Below are 22,787 nucleotides of genomic sequence, written 5' to 3'. Positions count from 1 at the left end.
GTGCTGCGTTTGGCTCAACACGTGGAAGCCCCTGTGTGACAGTCAGCTCCTTTACAGACACCCGTGTCCATTATTCCGTAACCCACCATGCCTGTCGCAGCTGCATCCTCTTCCCAGGCAACCTAACCTTCCTTTGGTTTTTTGTTTGGCTGGTTGTTTCCCCATGAAGCTGCCTTTAAAAATAACAGAAAATAGTGGCACATTATCTCCAAGTGACCGGTGCTTTGGAAGCTGGATGGCCGATACTGGAACCTACTCCTTCTCCCAGCATCATCACGAAAACTCTGGTCCTTTTGATTAAGCCCCGTGGCTCGGCCTCCCATTTTGCACCCGACTGACGGTGCCCCCGGTCTCTGCAGACCTCCACAGGTGTGCCGGCGCCGCCGCTGCCCGTGCTCGGTCCCGCCGCCGCCTCCCTCCGCCGAGGTCGGGGCGGGGGCGGGGGGCGGCACCTCCCCCCCCCCTTTCCCAGGTGCCGCCCCGCCTGCGCCCGCCAGCCCCGGCCCCGGCCCGGCCCCGCCGCCTCCCCATTGGTCCCGCCCGCCCGCTCCGCTCCGCGCCGCGGCGCCCCCCGGGCGGCGGCCGCGCCGAGACGCGGCGCCGGAGGCAGCGCTGCCCCGCGGCGGCGGCGGCGGCGGCGGCGGCTTAAAGCGTGCGCGCCGGCGGCGGGGACGCGCTCACCTGGGCGCTGCTCCATGGGCTCCGCCGCCGCGCAGGGCGGGGGCGCGGCGCTGCGAGCTGGCCGCCCGAGCCGCGGCGGGGCAGAGCCCAGGTGACCATGCGGGGGATGCGGGCTCGCCCGCCGCACGCTTCGGGGAGCAGGTAGCACGCCAGGTGCGCGGCGGAACATGGACTGTCTCCTGCTTGTCGTCTGGACTGTACCTGTTGCGATTCTCAGCGGCAGCTCCATGCAATTCCCGACCCTCCCGTGGCTTGGAAGCACTGTAAAGGCAGGTCGAGAGCACTTTCTTTTGCAGTCGCCTAGTGTACTTTCATACCAGGTTACTGCAGTTTCTGGTGCCTTGTCTTTCTGCCTTCCCTTGTCAAGTAAATCTCGCCCAATACTCCTTTTCTCTCTCTCTCTCTCTTTTTTTTTTTTTTCTCTTGCAGACCCTTCAGCTGTGCTGCCTCTGTTGCATGTCTCATGCAGCAACTTTAACCAGTGACAGCATCAGTGAATTGAATCATGGTTTGTATAGCTCTTTCTGTGTCTGTGTGTATGAACATTTGCATGGAGGCTTTTTTTTTTTTTTAGTGGACTGAGTGTTTAAGGGAAGAAGCCACAGTGTTCAGGGAGCACAAAGTGAAGGCAAATGGGCTGCTGTAAAATAGCTAACCGTGTGTGGAGGCTAACTTGTTAAGCCCTGCGTGCAAAGGCTAAAAGGAAGGATGTAACAGCAAAGCAAATGAATGAGATGGTAAATACATCCACGTTTACATGTGTGATTGGAAAGATGAATGTGTGTGTAGCCACAACAACAAAACCTCATGTGTCTGTTATGGAAGCAATGAGCCAAAAGTAATGAAAAGGTTTGAGTGGGAGTGTGGAAGAAGCTGTGCAATGCGGGCTACGGGGAAACAAACCTGGAGAGAAAGGACTCGTGTGAGTGAGAGCTCGGGAGCTGTTTGTTCCCAGAGAGAGACTAACACGTAGATGCTGATGACTTTGGGAAGTTGGAAGTGCAGTATTTGCTTTTTATTGGGTGTGAGTGGAAACAAAGTGCATCCACACCAGGGTGCAGAAAGGAAAACTCCCCTTGCACCCTATCGCCTGCTCACTGGGGGATTCCCTCTCTCCAGCAGCTGCTTGCATTTTTTGGCCACCAGCCTGCTTAGCGTCCTCAACTTCTGCCGTTGATTAACACCACTCGAGGAAAGTGAAAGCTCTTGATGTATTGTCTCCACTGTCTAAGGAAAAACAACCTATCACTGGTTGTGTTTTCAGCTTAATGTGTGTCCAATAAAGTCTATTCAGGCAAAGAGATTGATAGTTTTTGCAACATCTGTTACAACACAAGAAGGAAAGGGGGGGGGGGGTGGGTGTCTTTTTTTAATGGTGTTATTTCAATTTAAAAAGAGTAATGATTTGTTTTACTGCTAAATGCATGGACATCCTCAAGTATTTGCAGAGAAATACAGCTCAAAAATGAAATGGATTGAGAAGCAGTTTATTCAGCATAATTGCTCATATAACCAGAAATAGGTGCAACAGTCCTAGTTCAGCAAACAGCTAAAATTCAGACCGAGCTTCCAGGATGCCAGTAATCCCTGTATGGCTAGAGCAACGGCAATGGTAATGTACTTCAAGCCAGGCACTTGCTTGTACAGTTAGTTGAATCATGGCCTCTATTTCTTCCTTTCTTAGGTGGCTGTGAACAGGTCTTAGTCTTCTCCTCCCAAACAGTTTTGTAATTTTTCACATATTTTATCTAAACCAATAAACTCTTTTGACATGCAATTAGCAATGGCTGACTAAAGGTTATTAGGCAGGATGTAATCTCTTTCTGCTGAAGGTCAGTTACAATTTGAAACCCAGTCTAATCAAGTCACTACAAAGAGATGAGGTCTCACTCAGTTAAGGTATTAATAAATTAATCCTTTAATCCATTTGAATAAGTGGTACAGTTCTACAAAGTCTCTGTCATGGTTATCCCTGCAGTTATACAATATTTGCTGCATTCTTAGGGAAGGAAAAAGACTCTCAAACCAGAGCATCCTTCACATTTGACAGCAATTAATACAGGGGGAGGGGAAAATATACAGATCTGCTGGTGATGACAAACGTCTTCAGAAGAGTGATTGTGGGAATGTTCACAGCTATCCTAGTTAGTCTGTACCTCTCAGTGGGGCAGAAAGGAAACAAACACTGTTTGAGAGCCTGTGTGACTTACAGGGGGCAGTTTATGCAGCCAAGACTATGCACACGCAGCCTGCAGAGCTTTCAGGCGGTTCGCTGACTGAGGGAATGCGTCATGACACAGTGAAAGCCTGATGCTTACTGTGTTAGAATGACGCTTACCTTGGTTGTTGGATACAAAAGCTGATGGCTAACTTCTTATTGTTGCAGATTATGTATTTGTGACACCTGTCAAAGTGGATTCCAGTGGATCGTACATTTCACATGATGTTTTGCACAGTACTAGGAGAAAGAGATCAACTCAGAGTTCGAAGAGTTCCTTGCACTACAAATTTTCAGCATTTGGACAGGAACTTCACTTAGAACTTAAACCTTCGACCATTTTAAGCAATAGTTTTATTGTCCAGGTGCTCGGGAAAGATGGAGTCTCAAATTCTCAGGAACATGATATTGACCAGTGTTTCTACCAGGGATTTATAAGGAATGATAGCACCTCTTCAGTAGCAATATCTACATGTGTAGGCTTGGTAAGTGTTTATTTAAAACAAATCACCATTAAAAGTGTTTTCATATGTGGAATAATAGCTGAAGGTATGTAATTCATGTAATATTCAGGATACCATACACCATCTGGTGATTTTCCTAATACCGCTACTTGCTATTGCATTTAACAGAAGAGATTTAGTTATAGTCAATGAACTGCATTGCACCCTTTGTATTTTTTGATCACAGTCTTTTATGGAAAAAAAAAAAAAAAAAAACAGAAGACTGACTGGTAGTCTTAGTAATTATCCCATAGCAATTTTCATTTATTATCATTTTTGATAGTTTATACCTTTTTGCTTGCTCTTCAGTAAATGCTCTTCCTGCCTTTGTGACCTACTATGAATAGAGAAAAAGAAAATTAAGCCATAAGCTTGTGAGAAAAAAATATTATACCTAGGTTTGTCAACTGCTTTAAAGAAGGGTGAATATCCTAGCTCAGCAGCAGTTATGAACCAATTTTCCTTTGTTTCCTTTGACGATTCCAGCCTTATTTGCATTTATAAGTTTTTATGAATATGTTAAATATTGTCATTGCACATTTTCCATTTATGGCTGTCATCCAAGTTCATGAGAAATTATTACTCACAAACGATTTTTTCAAAATACATTTGACAGTGGTCATTGCCTGCGGAGAAGTCTTCACTGATGTAATTCAGAAGAATCATCCACAGCATTAATAGTTATTGATTTTTTTTTTTTTAGGCTTAAGCCCTTGTACTTGCAAAGCACTCTTCTGTCGATGCAGATAAAAGCAGTGAAGTTTAAGTGTTAGGTATATGAAGCTATCTAGGCTCTGTGGTTGACTAAGGTCCAGAGGATATGTTGGGTCACCCTCTAGAAATCTGTTTTGCAAAGGTACTTGTCCATAAGGGCTATTAAACTGTGTGACGGAAACAAAAAAGGAGCACTTGAGACACCCAGTGTTTCCTTTGAAATAGTAATCAGTGACTTGAGAAGAGGGTGGCTCATTAGGAAGAGCTATTGAACACTGATAACTGGTTGAAGTAGTCTGGATTGTATTTTGAATGCTCTACTTTTTCCTCAGCAGATTAGAGGAATTAGTATTTTACAGTTCATTTGAACAGTTGCAAACGAGACTTTGGAGCAGGTGGCAGGAACTGGAATGAAGCTTTCTTTTGTTTTTTTAAATCGTGTTTGTAGTGCTGAACTGTTAATATTGGATGTGCTTAGTTGTTTCTGTGGAAGTTTCATTTTCACAACCGCTAGCTTTCACCATATTTATTCAGAAAAAAACTGTTTTCACTTATTGCAGTGTTTGTTTTTTCTCTAAGAGAAGTGCTCTACCTACACATAACAGTTACAGTTGGGGTCATCTCCCCTGTTTGGTCACGTTTTGTATTTTAACATGCTTTATGAGCTAAGTGAAGCTGGGCTTGTCAAGTCTTGTCTGGAGAAGCAAGGTTCAAGCCTGCCTCAGGTCACAGAGAAACAAAATGTGATCTTAACTGAGACTGAAATGGATCTTTTACCACTGTCTCGACGTAGAGATTGTTATGACTGTTAAGCTTCACTTAGAAAAGATCCAGAAACTGATCAAAAGAGAATAAATATTGTGGCATGAACAAATTTATTATGGCAGAATCTTTTTCAGTACCTAGGTTATCACCAATTAGAATCTCTTTCTTTCTTTGATCAGTTCCAAGGTTCAATAGATTTCACCTTCAATTGTTATTTTAAACTGGTAAATGAAGTAAACTTTTATTTATAATAATATCCCTCAGAGTAGGTATCACAAGTAAAGTATAATTGTTCCTTTCTCCCTATCCATTTATTAATTTCAGTGCACCAGATGAATCCCAAGCAAATTATCAGTTGTATTCTTAGTCTTTCAGTTTGCAAGGCTGCCTTCTTAAAAATGTGTCGTCAGCTGTCTGTAATGACAACCACGTCATTTTTTACTGTGATCCAAATCCAGTAATCATATGTTAAGTCTGGACGCTGTGCTCTGATCAAGAGAACCTTGTGAATAGCTTCTATATCCTCTTTGCACCAACTCCTTTTGTCACTTGGTTGCCCTTCTTTCCTATTTGCTTTGTTCACTGCAATTAAACCGAAAGTGGTGTTTCTTCTATATGGTTGGTAGCACTAATCTTTCCATTGTTCCTTTCATTAGCAATAGCTTCTCTACAATAAAACTGCAGTGACCCATTCTTTCAAGCCTGGAACACCACAATGTGATTTGGAAGCAATTGCATTTCAATAGACTACAGGGACTCTTTGATCTAATTTTTTGGATGACCTAGAGTATTCAGTCATTCAGCTGTCTGTTATCTGCCATTGCCTGCAGAGTAGACTTTTGAGAGAGTCTATATGAAATGGTTTGTTAGGCAGGATGACCTTAACTTAACACTGGAAAGGAGCAAGAATTTGTTGCTATGGTATAGATCTATTAGGAGATGTGTGTATCTTACATTTTAATAGCTTAGTTGACAGTAAGGCCTCATGTTTTTATGCTGATTTGTTGATTTGAGACCAAATGTTTCCATCAGTCAACACAATTTTTGTGATATGTCAGAAGGCAAAACTGGATGTATGCTCTTTATCTGAATAAGTACTCTAATATGTTGAGTTAGCATTTTAGAAGAACGTGTACAAGTTTACTATGAGTACTGTCTCTTCCCTTTTTATCATCAAAGTGTTTAGGTGCTTTGATTTTCAACAGGAAACTTGCTTTCTTCTGTCTTCTGCCCTTTCCTGCTTCAGTCAGCATCCTTTACTTACTGGAGCATCTATTATGCAGCAAGAAAGCCGTGATTTATTTGTTTTTAAAAGTGAAATTATCATATGTAAGAAATCTTGTTTAGTTCTTCTGAGGTGTCAGTTTCACTATCAGACATTAGGCAGCATCATACTTACTTAGTGATAAAGAGTATGACATTTATTAAAATTCAGGATTATGTTGTACATCACACAGATTTGCCCGGTCGATTTATCAAAAATGTTCAAAAGATGGATGTACTTTGTAGACCTTCAGAAAAATGTGTTCTGGACTATCTGTGGAGAATACGATACATTCCCTCCAAAGAAGTTGTGATATTTTTTTTCATTTTCATACATTTTGTTAATATATTCTCACTCTCAGGGGTGCATTTTTTTTTTTAACTTTTACAACTTTGGGTCAATGAATTCTTTTATGTTGGTAAACATAAAACTGTTTTCTCTCTTGGCATCCTCTTAATGTGGCTCAAATAGAAACGAATGCAAAATTTTCAACTCCTTTCTTCACTGGTGTTCATTATTACTTTTAATGAAACTCTTCTGTTACTTCAGCATGAGCTCTTGGAGTTTTCTTCAATCCCTTGTGCTCTCCCAGTTGATATATCCAGGCCACTGGTTCACTTGCCGCTTCATCCTCTGCTTACATTCTCCAATTCAAGCTGTTCATTCTCCCCAAACTCAAATTATTTTTCCAAACTCCTGACTTGAGCTAATTCTTACTTATTGTATGGTTTTTTTACTATTATTGTTTAGTAATATGTTATTACTTATAATTCCCTTTAGCTATCTAATTGAGAGGCAGACTATGCCAAATCCACAGAATGCAGAGGTTTTTCAGTTTTTCTGAAGGAGATGGTGCTGGCCACTGATAGAATAAGAAATTGGTTTTAGGACTTACTCAGTGTGGCCTTATTTGTATTCCTACCTCGTTGCCCCCCCTTGCCCCTTCTTACCCACATGTTGTGCTATCATCTCATCTACATTAAAAACAGATATCCATTGTAGGTTCACTATCTTTAACTCCACTTTCATGATGACATTGTCTCTAAAAGCCTTACTACTGTCTTCCTAGTCTGTGTGTAAACTGTGTGTTGTTTGTCTCTCTTTATATGCTAGCTTTTGTCTCCTTTCTGTCTCCTTATGTAAGGTCTATGTATATGTAATCTTTTGTGTAAATTGAGTTGTTTGCAGTCGCACAGTAACTCAGGGCAGACTACAAGAGAACCCCGGAGCTGTCAGTAGTCCCGTTGTGTTCTAGAGACATTCTTAAAAGTAATTTCTAACTGTGCATTTAGGAGCAGAAGTCACATTCACCTTGTGGACAAGAACTCTTTCTTATGCAGTCAGACGAGTTTACACTATAGCCCAATACACAACGTAGAAAATAGTGAACATAATGAAAGAGTAGTTTATTGTATAGCGTTTGTGGGGATGCTGCTGGTGGAGGAGAGTGGTGAGAGTATATAGCAAGTACAAAATGCACGCCCGGAGGAAAGAAACACGTACAACGTGGAGGAACTCTCCTGCTGTTACGTCACAGAGGACACGCGTGTTTATTTTGGGTCAGAGAGAAAATCAGTACAGAACAGTAGAACAGTTCAGGGCCTTTAAAACTGTATGATACACAGTTTTATTGTTCAGGCCAAATTCAGCCCTGAGCAAACGCACTGGCGTGGAGGCCTGAGAGGCTGCACCTGCTTACACTGGAGGTGAATGTGTGCCGTTCTCCCCCTTTTATTTACGTGCCTCAATTACAAGAGCGGAGTCAGCTTCATGCACTAGCTAGTGCCCTCTTTGTTTTTGGTAAGATGTGATTGAATCTTTCATTATAAGGGGCCTCTTTCTCTTGTCTCAAGTTCTGTTATGTTTGTTGGTGTCTAGTCAAGGGAAGAGAAAGAGGAGGGAAGGATGAATCATGTTACACTCGCTGAGCTGTCAGAGGAGTCTGCGACTGGAGAAAGGGTTAGATGTAGCACTGAGAGATAAACAAGAGATGTATTAATTCAATGGAAGTTGTGTGTGCATGTCTGAGGGCAGGACTTTGCTCAGAGTATCAAAGAAGCCACAAAATTAAAGCTTCTTAATGCAGTCTGGCCACCTAAGAGGCAGGCAGGCAAGGCAACTCATGTACCCATTCTTTGTAGTCGTTTAATTGCACTCCGTATTAGCATTATTTAAGTTCATGCTAACAACAGCCTCTTATTCCTAGAGCTCACACTTTAAGTCCAATTAAATATGTTGAGACAAATCCCAAGGTTCTTATGCAGACAAACTCCTATCAAAATCAGTGAGCCAGACTGCTGGTAAAAGTAGAAAATAATTGCTGTTCGCAATGAGGTTCCTTTAGAAACCTACAGCTGTAAAAATAGGACAAAATTTGACCCAGTGGGACCTTGAAGAGAAACCAAGTACAGAACTGGTGATTTGACTCATTCTCAAAACTATTTTTAGTCCATCCACAAGCCAATATACGAATCCTACACTTTCTGCCATTATACCAGTATGTGAACAGCATCTGGCGTATGAGTTCTTTGACTTTATGTTCACACACCATTACATCTCCATCCTTTATAAAACACAAACTATATTTTACAGGATCATCACTTTGTCCACTGTTTTGATGGACATTTTGCCATCATTCCCTCCATAATATGGTAAAGATGGAAATAAGAAAAATCTTTACAGGAAAATGAGGTGACAATGGAGAAAAAGCCATACTCTTAAATATAGTTTAAATTATACTAGACAAATACAAGACACTGTTTCTGGTCTCAGCATTGAATTGACTGCTGTTGGGGAATGAATTCTGTGATTAGATTATTGATTGCCCTTCTCCATCTCTGTCTGATAAGCCAGAGTTAACCAGGAAGCTTTAGCTCTGCAAGACAAAGACAGTTTTATTCCAGGCATTTTGACCCTACTGATTCCTGATGGGTAAGAAATGGAATTAAAAAGAATTAATGATGGGGAAATAATCTGCTTCTGCTGGACAGGAAAAATAATAAGTTTTATATTAAAAAAAACTGGAAACCTGAAGCATACAGAGTAAATACTGTGTCACTGAGAGCACTCTGGCTCCATCACCCTGAACACAGTGGGCTGTGGATGCAAACCAGCTCACAAGAGTGCCCACAGGAGCTGGTCCTCTCAGTCATTTTTAACTGCTCCGTTGTTGCTCAGCTGGCAGTAAGAGCATGGAAATTGCTTCGGACCAAACTTCAGGCTGTTGCAAGCACAGCTACTTGCACCCTTAAAGCAGTTGCAGAAACAGGGAGCCATCCGTTTGTACATAGATGGGCAGTTCATCCTGGCCTTTATTGTTAAGTAGCGATCATCATAGTTTCTGAAGGAATTAGTAGACTCTATCTGTACTTGAAACATCAGCATTTTTCTTGCTGTAGCAAAGTCTTTCCACAAAGCTTAGTTCCCACACTTTCCCTCATGTGTTAGAAGCTTATAGTCAAATGCCCTCAGACTGGTCAGGAGAGGATGACCTGTCTGTACAGACGTGACCTCTTCATAACAGGATGTCTTTGATGTAAATGAGGATTTTTATTTTAAGCGCCACTATTTTCATTTGGACCATACCATCTATGCTGCTGAGATGCAACATGTTCTCTTCTGCACAGCTGCAAACTGCTGAGCATCTAAAATATTTCTGTTTTTAGAGGCAAATTCTAATAACAGCTTTCAGTCACTAATAATTAACCTAAACAAGTTTTTATTTCTGCATTTTTGCCTTCCTTTTTCCACTTCAGAAGTGTTTGAGGAAGATACCACGTTTGCAGACCTGGAGTGTAAAGGCTTTTGTTTACCCAAAACACAATGACAGCCTGTGAAACTGTAGCTCAAGTCCGACTCAAGCAGCCCGCTCTAGAGCTCTGTGCCAGACACACAGTAGTAGAGTGGAAAGCAGAGTAGTATATTGGTTGTACCCTGGCCCTGCCACAGAGTCCACTTAATTTGAGCAAACAGCGGGTGGAATCAAAACTGCAAAACCAGCACCCCAATTATCATGACAGCTTTACTCAGCTGAGAACTTCACTTTGATTCAACGTAGGCTGCCCAGTCATAACTGCTCTGGATGGTCACTGGGAGTTTGTTACCAGCTCCATAAGTCCCTCACTCATTTTGGCACCTGCAGTTTTTGTTTGTCATGGTTAAAGTCTTCAAGATATCTAAGGTAATATTTTCTGATTTGCAAGTTTCTAGGGAAGAATTTGTGTTTCTGATGCACTGCGTGTCCCACACTCTCGAAAGAGATGGTGGATTGATCACTGAGCCTGCTGTCCAGTATTGCAAACAGTGAGAGATGTTTTGAAATTTGCAGTCCATGGATGGGGGCAAGATAAAAGCTGAGGCCATGCTACATAAAGGCTTTCAGAGCTATGATGCCAATAATATATTGGCCAGTTCTTTAAGACAATTTCAGAGGTATTTGCATCTGATTTCATTCTTTCCTGACCATGAGTAATGTTGGGCTTACAGATTTATAGCTCTCTAGGAATTTTCTAGAAAATACCTGCTTTCTTTTTTTGGAAGTGACAGTATCTGGTGATAACCTGACAGCAGCTCCACTAAAGTCAGCAGTGTTTTTAGTCATCAGAAGTGTTCCCTCTGACTTAACTCCTGACCACATACAGAAGCTGTTAGCTCTGTGTGCCTCATTTTGTAATGATCTTCTCTCCGTAAGCTGGCAGGAGAGGGGTTAAACTTCATTACCTCTGCAGTGAGAGCTAGCAGTGGACCTACAGAGAGTTATATCAGCTGAAAGTTGGAGTTCAGTATCTTTTTTTCTAAAAACTACTTGTTTTGTGTTAAGAAGGCTCTGGCTAGCCCTTAAATGGTATCTGCATTGAACTTTAGTGGATAATTACATTACAAACAAGGTTTTCCTCTGTCTTTTTGATCATGTCACTGAGAGCAGAAATGTTGGTTCTTTCTTGCCTTTTCTTATCCCATTTTAATCCCAATTCTGTTGCTGCAGGTCTACCATAAATTACAGTATGCTAAAGGAATTTCCTATTGATTTGCTCTGACAGTGATTTGACCAGCTATGTGAATAGCTGATGGAAGCAGAACTTATCTTTGGTTCAGACACTAGAGCATTGACAGAAGCTTGGAGGTAAACATTTACAGAAGAAACCTGAAATCATAATGCCTTGCAGCTCAGCACAATTTACAAACATGTATTAATTAAGCTTCAATACTGGCTTTACTGGGTGCTAGATGAGAACAGCATCCTGGCTCGTAATAGGTTGACATCAGTAACCTTTTATTGTTATCCTGCTCGGAAGTCACTCAGAATGAGGGTGAAGAAATGTCAAGTAATCAGGTCATATGCAAGTGAATGAGTCTTGATGGTTGAAGCTCAGTACCGTGGGAACCATTATTGTCCAGAGTAATTTCTGGAACATGCAAGTTAATTTCGTTTTTACAATGTTAATTCACAAGCTAGGGAAATCTACAAACAAATTGTACAGTCAGATGAAAATCCTTTTTCTGAATCTCCTATGTGGCTGCCCAGCTAGTTCCTGCCAAAAAACAGCAAAAGAAAAAAGTTTGATGGCAAAGGTAACAGGTCTTGAAGTTATTCTTATTGGAATAACAAGGCCCAGCACAAACCTGCTTAATAGAAGAGGAAGCTGAGGCAATAAAGTGATATTTACTTGCCCAGACAATAGGGCGTTGCCTTTTCACTCTTCCGTGGCATTAGCATTTCGAGCTGCCCCTCTGTGTACACAGCACACTCGGGGCTTTATTCTTCCAGGACTGGATTCTTGCTGTTCACAGTGGGATCACTTGAATGCTTGTGCCTGCCTGCCTAATATATGTTAATTGAAGGACTTTTGTGTCTCAACATCTTTATTAATATTAATGGAATGAGATTTTTAATGGACCTATACAAAATATGCTTGACCTAGCTTGAGCCCTCGCTTTTGTTTTTATACTCTGCAGCACAGTGTGGCTTCCAACTAATTTAAGAACGTAATATTATATTCTGTGGCAGTATAGACAAACTAATGAAACATGGATTAATCTTCAGATATGCAGTTTCTTTGCCACGATATATAAAATTTATATAACACCAGAATATAATTAGTTTTATTTAAATCATGAAATTAAAAACAGATTTGCCTTTTCTTCATTGCACAAATTATTGCACTTCAGTGAAAAGAGTGAGCGTTTATAAATAATTCTATCTTGAGCAAGCTTGTCTTGTGCCACATACTCACTCTTTTGATGACTTCTTCCTAAAAAAAGAATAAGTCTTAAAAGTAGGCTAGACTAAACCTCAAGAAATTTTTCAAATTAATATTGTAATTAAAGTATAACCTGGTCATGGTAAGGGATAGGTATAAATGCTGTAACACAGTGTCGAGAAGAAAGTTTGAGCTTTTCTAAAAATGTGGCTACCCAGTTTTGCTTCTTGTTAACACTTGACAGACAGTTGTGCTGTTTGTTTTGTTATATGCGGGTATAAATTAAAGATTAAAATACCGATCCTGGGCTAGGGCTGGGACGATTTTTTTTGCAACCCACTGTGGATGATTACTGTACAGACAAGAAAAATGCTTCTGTCAGTTTTGCACTTTTTTGCTACTTCTTCTGACAAAGGATCATTCCTTACAGTCCACTCTATGTTACATTGCTTGCAATAGATACAGAGACCAGTCTACCGCAATGGTATCTCCAGCTTCCATTCTTTTTCTTTGTTTGCTGGCTTCTCTTCATGCTAGAAGCCATGCTGAAGGCCATATGGATATTTTTTGCACTCCCAACATCACGTACTAATGATCAGATTGTTATCCTGCCTCTACCAGCAAAAGCTTGAGCAAAGGGGCAGAAAAAAGACAATTTCCAGACTGAGACACAAGTGAGCAGCTGATGTCTACTGATTTCTGCAGCATGATATCTTCCACTCTCATTGACAGATATTTGCTGGTTTATGGACTTCATCTCAAGCTTGTAGTGAGTAAAAAGTTTTATGCTGACTGCTTTGGATCAGAACTTGGCCTCAGGAGAGTTCTCTGTTTTTCCTCTCTACAGCATCTTGATCCTGGAGTGAAGGTGCACACCATGTCTTTGGGAAACATTGCTACAATTGCTATTTGATTTAGAAAGACATTTTGCAAATGGAAAGTACCACTGACTCATCAAGAAAGTGAAAACATGTCTGTTTCTACTGGCAGACCCCAAAACACATCTTGTAAATAATCCAAAGTGGTGCTGTATAATCAGATTTCCCTGAATCCTAAGAGAGGTGGAGGAAAATGGCCTACCTGAAGGGCACAGAAATGCATCTTCAGACTGACCCTACGCTGTCCTCATGGACCACTTGGACTAGTAATAGTCAGGAGTTTGGGCAGTTTTCCAGAGAACCAGCTGCTGCTACTGCTGCTAGAAAATGCACTGGAGTGCTTGGCATCTGGTGCCTGCAGCTGCCACAAATGTTTCAGTGTACTAGTGCCAGCTGTGCTGCCAGAGTATTATGGCAATGAAAAAGTAAAGGAAGCAAAATGGCCATCAAAAAATATGACGCCAAGAGTAAATGTAAAGAAGTTACTTGGCCTAATCCTGATCAAGTCCTGATAAAGTCAAGTCTGGCATTGGGAGTAAAAGAGGAAAGTAGTTTTTGAGGCTTTTTTCCTTTGTTAGTCAGGAGATGGACTTAATGGGTTTTGATTTAAAAAACGTGCAAGGATATTATTGCTTGTTGTCTTGGGAACACCTGTAGGAGGCAAGACCTCATTCCTCTGCTCTTGGTAGGAGAGCCAAACAATTGCAGAGAGGAGAACAGGTAGTCTGTTACAGAAATAGTTGATTCCTCTGAGTGCTGTGATTCCTGTGTGAGTCCTGTGGGTCTCAATGAAGACCACGCATGAACCCAAATACAGGGTGGGAGCCATTGATGCTATGTGTCATTGAATATCAGGCTAAGGGTATGGTGACAAAGGCTTGCTTTCTCCCATCAGCCTGTGTGATAGATGGAAGTACCAATGAAAGGACAGTTTGGACCAGAAGCTAAATCAGAAAGAGAGGCTGATAGATTACCATAGATAGTTGAAGCTGGGAACAAAAATGTTTCAGACTTTTGTCTTGGCCTATGAGTATTGCACCAATTCTATTTACAGGTTCTCGGCCTTTGGACTATGGTGCCATCAGAAGTTAATTTTTGTCGTAATTTTCCAAGCATTTCTTGAAAACTGGCTTTCTAGTGTGCACAATAGCACCACAACACTAAATTAGTTGAAAATAGCTAGAGGGCTTGAGGGAATAGTATCTATATTTTTTTTTTTTATTGTGGCTGTTCACATGATTTATTTAATAATTTTAAAGATTACAGTTTGTGAAAGTCAGGAACATGCTCTAATGTGAGAAACAAACCAGAAAGAAATGTTATTCACCCAGAACGAAGGTTTGTCTTCTGCAAACTAGCATTTGTGTGCAGCAAAGGTCACTCTACCTCCACAGCTCTACTTCTGTGTTAGGTTTAACAGAAGATGATGTAGAGCATTTCCCCATGGGACTATTTTTCCTGCTCACCATGAGCCTGCTCAGAATGGTGCCCATGTGCTCCAAAATAAGAAGGAAGAGAAATTTGTATATACATACATACTTACCTACACCAGTGCACTGAGTTCATGCCAATCCTTTGATCTTGATTTTACAAAGGAGAATGCAATTCAGTGTCCGTTGTCTGTGGAATATATTTGTGTTTCCATAAAGTTGCACAGAGCAATTCTTTTTACAGCTCTTGTCTCTTCTGCCATTCAATAACTATATTACGTGTCAGCAAAATAGTAATTATCATTTAAATCAACACCTTCCTGTTTCTTCCAGGAAAGGACTTAAATTTTAAAGAGAAGGTTGATGTGATTTGTCTCTGATTTTTGTAGCAAGTTGATGGTTGTAGGGTTATTGCAAAAAATGATAATGGAGATATTTGTCAGTCTTGGATGACTTCTATCATTCCATGTTCATGTATGTTAAAGGAATGAGTCACTATAGGTCTGTAAATTATCCTACAAAATTTATTTACGCTTGAAAAAAAGTTATTTCAGATGGGTGAAATTTGTGAGAATTGGTGATAGTATAAATAATCTGAAAAGATATGAAAGTTCAGTGTCCTGTTCTAGTTCTTTTGAGGAGTTCAGTGGAGTTGTATAAAGAGAAACCCTGGACAGGGGTGATCAGATGTGGAATCTTGGGCTGAAACTATTCCAACAGGATGGGGAGTGTAGTTTAAACCCTCTCTTATCTTACCAGCATTCTTATGCATGCTGGCTCTCCACAGCAAGATGTTTGAGTGATTCATAGCAACTGATGGGCAGTTTAAAATTACAAAGCTTTCATTTTCCTTGTTCCTGACAGATAAAGTGGGTGGACATTTCCTGATTATATGGTATACATTCAAAATATCTAAGTTCCCTATGGTGCTATTTGTGACTAATTTACTTCCATAGCCCATTAAGACTGCTGGGTTTAGGCTGTGGGAGGAGTGTGTAGTGTATCATGCTGTGAAGAGAGGAAATGTTTCACAAGATGATGTCCTGGCTTTTCCTCTGTTTACCTTACCACCTGGAAAGAAGAAAAGGTGGAGTAAATGGCTGATGATCCAAATAGATTGTATGTACAGTCACATCTTTAGTCGTGACACATTAAGCTGGGCAAAGTCACACGAGAAGTGACAGGATTGCACTTTAACTCCTGGAAGAACATAAGATCTTATATAGCAAAATGTGTAGGTGTAAATAGGGCTTGACTAACTTCATGCCAGTAGTCTTTTGGCAGGCAGTGCCCCTTTAGTGGCCACTGAGCAGCCAGATTATTTTGGGGAAAGTCAGGGATACACTGACATGAGGGACAGGGGCTTGAGGACAGGCTGTAGCAGAGAATTTAGAATCTGAGAATGATAAATCAGTGGCTGTGCAAGTGACACGGAGCTTCAGAGAGACTCAGAATGGGAGGACCTCATTTTTCACTTTTCAGGTTTGCTTTTCTAATTCTTGCCTATGAAAGTAGACAAATTTTCTCTTTTTACTGGGAGTTGATGTGCTTTGACGCACTACTTATTTGACCCACGCGGCACTTTTCAACACACTAAGTGTATCCTGGTTTCTAAATAAGGGCTCAAGATACAAGAGCAGCTAAGCTGTGCAGCACTTCTCTCAAGTTTTGCCTGAAATTTGGAGGGAGCAGCTGCTGGCTGCGGTGTGGTGTGGTCCAAACTCAAATCTTGTGTTCTGTGGAGTCAGGATGGAGCAGAGAACACACTCAGGCCCTGGGACAAGGAACTACAAAGAGATTGAAGTGTCTGTAACTCTCACACACTTACTTCCCCGATGTCCCAGAGCCTCTGTGACCCTGACAGCACATTCCTCTTCTTGGAGCTTTTTGCTTAACCTATGCTTAACCTGACCTTTGCTTAACCTACTGTTCAGTAGATTCATTGCAGAAGGAAGGTCAGACTGTTTAGGAAGTTTTGCCTCCTAAATCTTCTGCTGATTTTTTTTTTTTTTTACTGTTCTTTTATAACTTTGCAGCATGCTGAGCTGTCAACAAATTCCATATGATTATATCTCCCTTGACTTCAAGGCATTTTTATTTCAATAAGAAGGCCTATAGTGTTTAACATCACGACAATATCTGTGGCAATAGATTTCTAGATTTCTTGGACCAATTTAATATAAAGAATATCTCATAGAAGAAGAAGTTGCTTTCAAGCACAACCTTCCCTTTGTCACTTTATCTTTCCTATTTCCTGAGATCCCAGAGATCATCTCAGGGATACTTAGGTCTTTGGTGCTCCACAGACGACATTTTGAGAGTGTAGTAAGATGTGCGTTGAAACTGTACAGTACCAGTGCTTTCATGAAGAAATGCTAGTCACTTGCTTGAAAATCATAGCAAATGGTGCTTGCTGGCACAGGAATCAAAGGCCTCCCTTCTTGGATCAGTTTCTGTGGGACTCTGTAGAAATGGGAACCTTTATGTCTTCTCCTCAGCTGCTTCTTTGTCCTCTGTTCTCATTCTGATTCTCAGAGGTGCATGATAGAACTGATTTCTTCAATGAAAAGATATAAGTAAATGCTCCTACACCATCTTTCATACTTTTCTGAAGACTCGTCCCTGCTAAACAGTCACATAATTCACAGGCTTATACTAAAGTCTGTTTATGGCAAAATCAGTGTAACCTTTCATGACCAGTTCAGTTCTGCAGGCCTACTCATAGTAAGTATAAGTCAAACACAGATCCGGTTATCTGGAAGCTCTTGTGTTAACACTCCAAATACTGGTTTAGACTTGTATGTTGTACTCTGACCCTGTCAGTAGACAGGATGTCAGGAGATGTAAACTGATGTGTTGGGTTAATGAATGGATTTACCTCGCTTTATGCTGAAATCTCGATCAACATTAAGGTAGCATTACTGTTTCCATTTTAAGAAGACAGTTATGGCATGAAGTTTTATTTTGTACCAAACCAGGACCTCTTTGTGGCAGTTTTTGCACGTGATCACAGCTATTTCTGTAGTTAGAAATGGTACTGAAAATTATTTCTCATAAAACTTTCATTTATAATAGTATTTAAAAACTTTCTAGTCTGCAACAAATCCACCCAGGTTTCCTGCTTTTAATTTCAGTACAGTTACACCAGCAGAGCAGTTATAGCATGCTTACCTTGGCGCATCGCTCCCTTGAGATAGAAACAGGCTAATTTGTGGGAGAGAGGAGTATGAACGAGTGTGCACAGTTTTGGAGCAGGACAGGAATTAGTGCAGTATGTCTGAACAGTGCTGGTTGGTAGCTTTTGGCTACAAGTAGGAAAACAATGAATCTTTGGACCCGTGGTATATAATATTGTGAAAGCAGGTGTTATGGCTGTAAATGGTGCCTACAAATACAAGACTTTTTCATGACTTGGGATATAGCTATAGGTTACTACTTTTATCTTAGCAAATAATTTACTTCTTATTCAAGTGCCCATTGTAAATTCAGATGTGGATGCTAAGGATATTTGTGTGCTTTGTATGGTTCTCTAAATGTTACATGGAGTTGCCGTTGTACACATTTCTTAATGTTATGAAAAAACGAGAAAATTGTGAGGTCTTATTTTAAATCAGTGGATCTTTGGGATGATGCTGTCCTGTGTTTCAGGTTCATTAGTGTGAATTGCACTCAAGGTTTTACTGATTTTCCATTTCTTGGAAAAAAAAAAATGATTCAGACACACCTAGGCTGCTGTCCTGTTACAAAGAGGTGATTACAGTGAAAGAAGAGAAGATGAAATTTATTCTTTCCTACTCCTCCTTTCACAGTGATGCTAAGTAATCACATTTTCTCTATAGGCATGTGTAAAGTAGAAAGCATCACAGCAAGGGAATTCCTAGTTATGAGCAAAGTATCAACCTTCTCAGACTCTAGTGAATGTGACTGCATATTTCTGAGACACTTACCGTGTAGCATTGTTGTTCCTGTGAGTGGCGTCGCATGGCAGAAGCCCATCCAGTGATGTGATGAGGGACAGTTGAGATGGGCAGAGCCACGTTTGAGGAATGTGTCTTTGAAGAGGGCGTTTGCCAGCATGGAGCCAAGCTAGGTGGCACATACCTAGCTGTGCTGTGACCTTCTGTGCTTACTGCAACAGATCACTGGATCACAGCTCAAGCTATCGAGTGACATCCTGAAGGCTGGGGCTGCAGCTTATGATGAGGAAGATGGAGGCATTTTAATAGAACCCAACTGAGGTCAAATGTGAGCCTTCACAAGTCTCTTCGAGCATTTGCTGGGTTGATTACAAAAGCCTACCTATAAAACTGAGAAGTAAGGAACAGAGAAGCTGAATTGCTGAAGAACTGGGCAATTCAGTTAATCCAGGTAACTCAGGCTCCAGCCTGACAATCTCACTCTTGGGCCATCTTTGCTGCTTGTTTTCCATTCCCTTAATGGCCTAAGCTCTTTTCTTCCCCTCTCTTTCTCCTTCCTGCATAGATATTTCAACATATGTATATGTCTGTGTGTGAGGAATATCAGCAAAGCCGATACTTTGCTCCCTACAGAGTTCCTTGTGACCACTCTCTCATGTAACTAATCCATCGCAATGTATACTCCAACAAGGAAAATTAAAAGGTTGGGAACCACTGACCTAACTTCTTAGTAAGCAATGCAGCTGGCAATCAGATGTAACCCGAGCTCCTCGTTATTGGAGCTGCCTGAGCTATTCATAGCAAAGTAAAATTGCTATGGGAATTGAGCTGGATTTATTTTGTTTGAATGCAAATTATTCCAGGTCAGACAGGCTCAGATCTTCTGCCCCCTTAAATTCATTTGCATCAGCTCTTCCAGGCTGTGGCTTTTATCTGGAGGATCTTTGCTGGAGAAAAGCGGGTAGGGGTAGCGAACTGCCACTGTCTAGAGCATTTGCTCTGGGGCTTTGATGCAGTCAGTGTAAGTCACTCTGAAGCCAAGACCTCTGAACAGTGAAGGGTCTACTGTCAGCCAGCCCTATGTGGTGTCCACGCGCATTGGGCAAGTGTCTTTTCTCTATTGACTGGAACTTCTTGTAAGGGAGAGGGAGCCTTTCAGGCTTGTCTGCCACTCTCACTCATGATATGAAATGTTATTCTGAAAGATCCAGCTGCCAAAGTCCTATCATCACAGGAAAAATTGTATTTTCACTAAAAACCCCAAGTTTTATTCTAGTACACATGATCAAAAAGGGTAAAAAAACCCCTCTTAACTCTGTTGAAAATGGTTCAAGAAATCAGAAAGAGAATAAAACACCAAGCCCTTTGGCATTTAAAAAAAATCTCATAATTTATAATGTTGTTTCCAGCAAGCCCTGATTCATGACTTCTAATGTTTAGAGTTGCATATCTGATAGGGAGGAATGTTCCTGATCGGAAACACTCAAGCAAGCAACTGTTAATGCTAAGTACCTATGGAAAAGAATTTCCAAGTACTGATTTTAGTTATCTATCATCAGTTCTTTTTTTTTTTTTTTAAGCTGTTCATTTTCTGTGTCACTGTGCCCTAATCTTATTGTTTTTGCCTTTATTACAACTGTAGAAGCAGAATATTCATTAAGAAGGCATGCAGTTTCCCTAGAATATTAGTACATCTGAATTCCATCCACATAAAATCAATTAGCAGTGCACAAAGAAGGCGCAGAATCTTGCCAGAACATTTTCATTGCACCTAATCCTTTGAGCAGCATGAATAACTCATAGCAAACCATCCTCATGGTGAAATTCTGCCCCGTTCAAAGGTCTGTTAAATATCTAGACATCTTAAAGTCGTATGTCGGAGATCTAAGAGGAACACAAATGCTGCTTTTATTTTGTCCTGTTACACAGAATGAGAGGACACAGAGGGCTACATTTTTTAGACTTCAAAATTTCCAAAATGTAGACCTCCTCTCACACTTTAAGGATTCCCTTAAGCTGTGCACTGAGTTACATGGAATGCCAGATTAGGGGACTAACTAAACTCCCTTCTGAAGGCAGTTGTTCTGTTATTCTTGATGTACTGTAAGTAACTAATCAACTGTTAGGCAGCACATGACAAATACTGGGCAGCCTCTTTTTAGGAAAATTGAAGCATAAATGCATTCATAAAACAATCCTGCTGTTTCCTGCTTGTGTTGTGACGGATTTCAGAACTGTCATAACGAATAAAATATCTAGATTGTATCTTACAGTTGCAGGGATTTGCTTAAACAGGCTGTATCCAAGCGCTTGTGCAGCTACCAAGCCTACATTCGAGAGGCTGGTTCTAGCAAATTGCTTTCCAGAGCTATTATAGCAAGCCAAAGAGCCATGCTGATGGAATCATTAATGAAGTGATCCTGAGTGCAACTTGGTAAACCTTTGGCATTTAACCTAAGTATTATTAGTGTATAGTTAGTGTCATAATGCTGTACTTTACATTAGTATTTTTATTCTGTTCATTTATCATGCTGACTTCTGTTTTAAAAAAAGCAACCAAAAACATGAGAAATGAGGGAGCTCACATACTGACAAGCAAGTATTTAATGTGTGGCAAAGCAATCAAATTTGTGTTAGTTCCAGCATATCTCATTTACCCTACAATAAATACCGATTTAATACATTTAAATACCAATGTGACTGGTTCAATTACCTGAAGTGAAGGAACAAATAAGAATATTTCCTTATTTGCCATATGTTGACAGAGGATTACATAAAGATGTTTTAAACAAGTTCAATCAGCTGCAGAAATACAAAAGCACTATTCAGAGATAACACTGTATTTGTTCATATAGGAATAATTAAAGACATGCAATTTTGTTACCTTGTTTTAATAATTGCTGAATGTTTCATGACTAACTCAGACTGGCAATTTAAACATCGTACTCTCCTTCTGTCAGATCCTCAGATAATAAAATGCTTTATTTTTAAGAACTCTTAACATTTTACATTTATAAGAAGTCTATATTATGTTAGAAAACAGAATAAATTGAGTTATTTTTGTGAGTCACTTAGAATCTAAAGAAAAATGTGATCTGCACAATTCTCAAGTCAGAATAGGCAACCAGTGATTCTAATGTTTCTTTCATGAAGAAAATATTTTAGTGTGTATAAAGGCCATTAACTTAACCTAAACATTTGCTGTGGTACAGAGCCAGATATTCCAATATGGTGAAAATCAGTAAAGGTCTGCTGAGGTTATTCTCATCAGCCAAGGATCTTGTCCAATAAAACATTGCATTTGTACTTCCCTGACCCTGGGGTCGTCATCAGTAACTGCCCATGTACAGAGTTGATACTTTTCTGAAGGATGGGTGAATTTGTTTGGCAAACATGAAAGCTAGGGAGAAGTTTTGTTAACTTAAATTCTCTCTTTCCTTTAGTGTGTTCACATGCCTTTGTGCTGCCTGGTTTGGGATAGGATCAAAAATGAACATGCTCTGAGTTTTACTCGTGGGATTTCTGACTTCAATAATACATGTGTATTATTGGAAACCTCATGAGAGTCCATTCTCTCGAGTTTCCCAGAGCATTTTCTTTCCCAAATTGGTATAAACACACTCTGAAAGTGCTTGCAGAGACAATGTTCAGCTCAATCGGAGCTCCTGAGTGTTTAGCACTCTTTAAAAGTCAGTCATTTATTTAACAACCTGTGTATGGATTTAGGGTCCAGACCTTTCGGTTTTTGTTGGAGAATCATGGATCTTGTCCCTGTCACTGTGTCGCAGGAGCTTGTTTAATTTACCCAGTGCTTCAGTGACTTGGGTGCATCTGTGTGAAGTGCCCTTCTGAGGGGAACAGAAACAGCATGCTGGCTGCAGTTGCCCCCTTTGCAGTTACCACCCAGAAAAGGGGCTGTAGGTCATAGCAGAGAGGGAATGAGCTGCTTTAATTACCGTGATTTACTGCCTTTGGTTTCGCTGTTTGCTCATGATGCTTCCCGAGGGCAAAGACATCTTTCACCTCAGCAGCACTTTCTGCAGTTCGACTCGTTCTTTCTGCTTTGCCAGATATGTTGCTTGTCATTTTTTCTACCTAATTTCACATCTTAATTTGCTCATTTTGATTATATTTTCCAGACCATTGACATTTTGACCCTAACTCGAGTGGTGCTCAATAACCCATCTCTCAAAAAGTCAGTTAGTGATATCAGGTAT

The 22,787-nt window shown here is 40.6% G+C and overlaps 1 protein-coding gene across 2 annotated transcripts in view; it reads left to right on the top strand.

Moving 5' to 3' along the window:
* Window positions 1–848: 848 nt before the first annotated feature.
* Window positions 849–22,787, top strand: part of ADAMTS18 (ADAM metallopeptidase with thrombospondin type 1 motif 18) — a 75,652-nt gene continuing 53,713 nt past the window's right edge. For both annotated transcript variants that reach the window (XM_086620847.1, XM_086620846.1), the window contains exons 1-3: window positions 849–950; window positions 1,111–1,189; window positions 3,068–3,384. In XM_086620847.1, coding sequence (XP_086476973.1) covers window positions 849–950; window positions 1,111–1,189; window positions 3,068–3,384 — 498 coding nt within the window. The remainder of the gene's footprint in view (window positions 951–1,110; window positions 1,190–3,067; window positions 3,385–22,787) is intronic.

The sequence above is a fragment of the Tauraco erythrolophus genome, chromosome 15 (assembly GCF_009769465.1).
Source record: "Tauraco erythrolophus isolate bTauEry1 chromosome 15, bTauEry1.pri, whole genome shotgun sequence".
Lineage (NCBI taxonomy): Eukaryota > Metazoa > Chordata > Aves > Musophagiformes > Musophagidae > Tauraco > Tauraco erythrolophus.
This window is presented reverse-complemented; position numbering and strand designations above follow the sequence as displayed.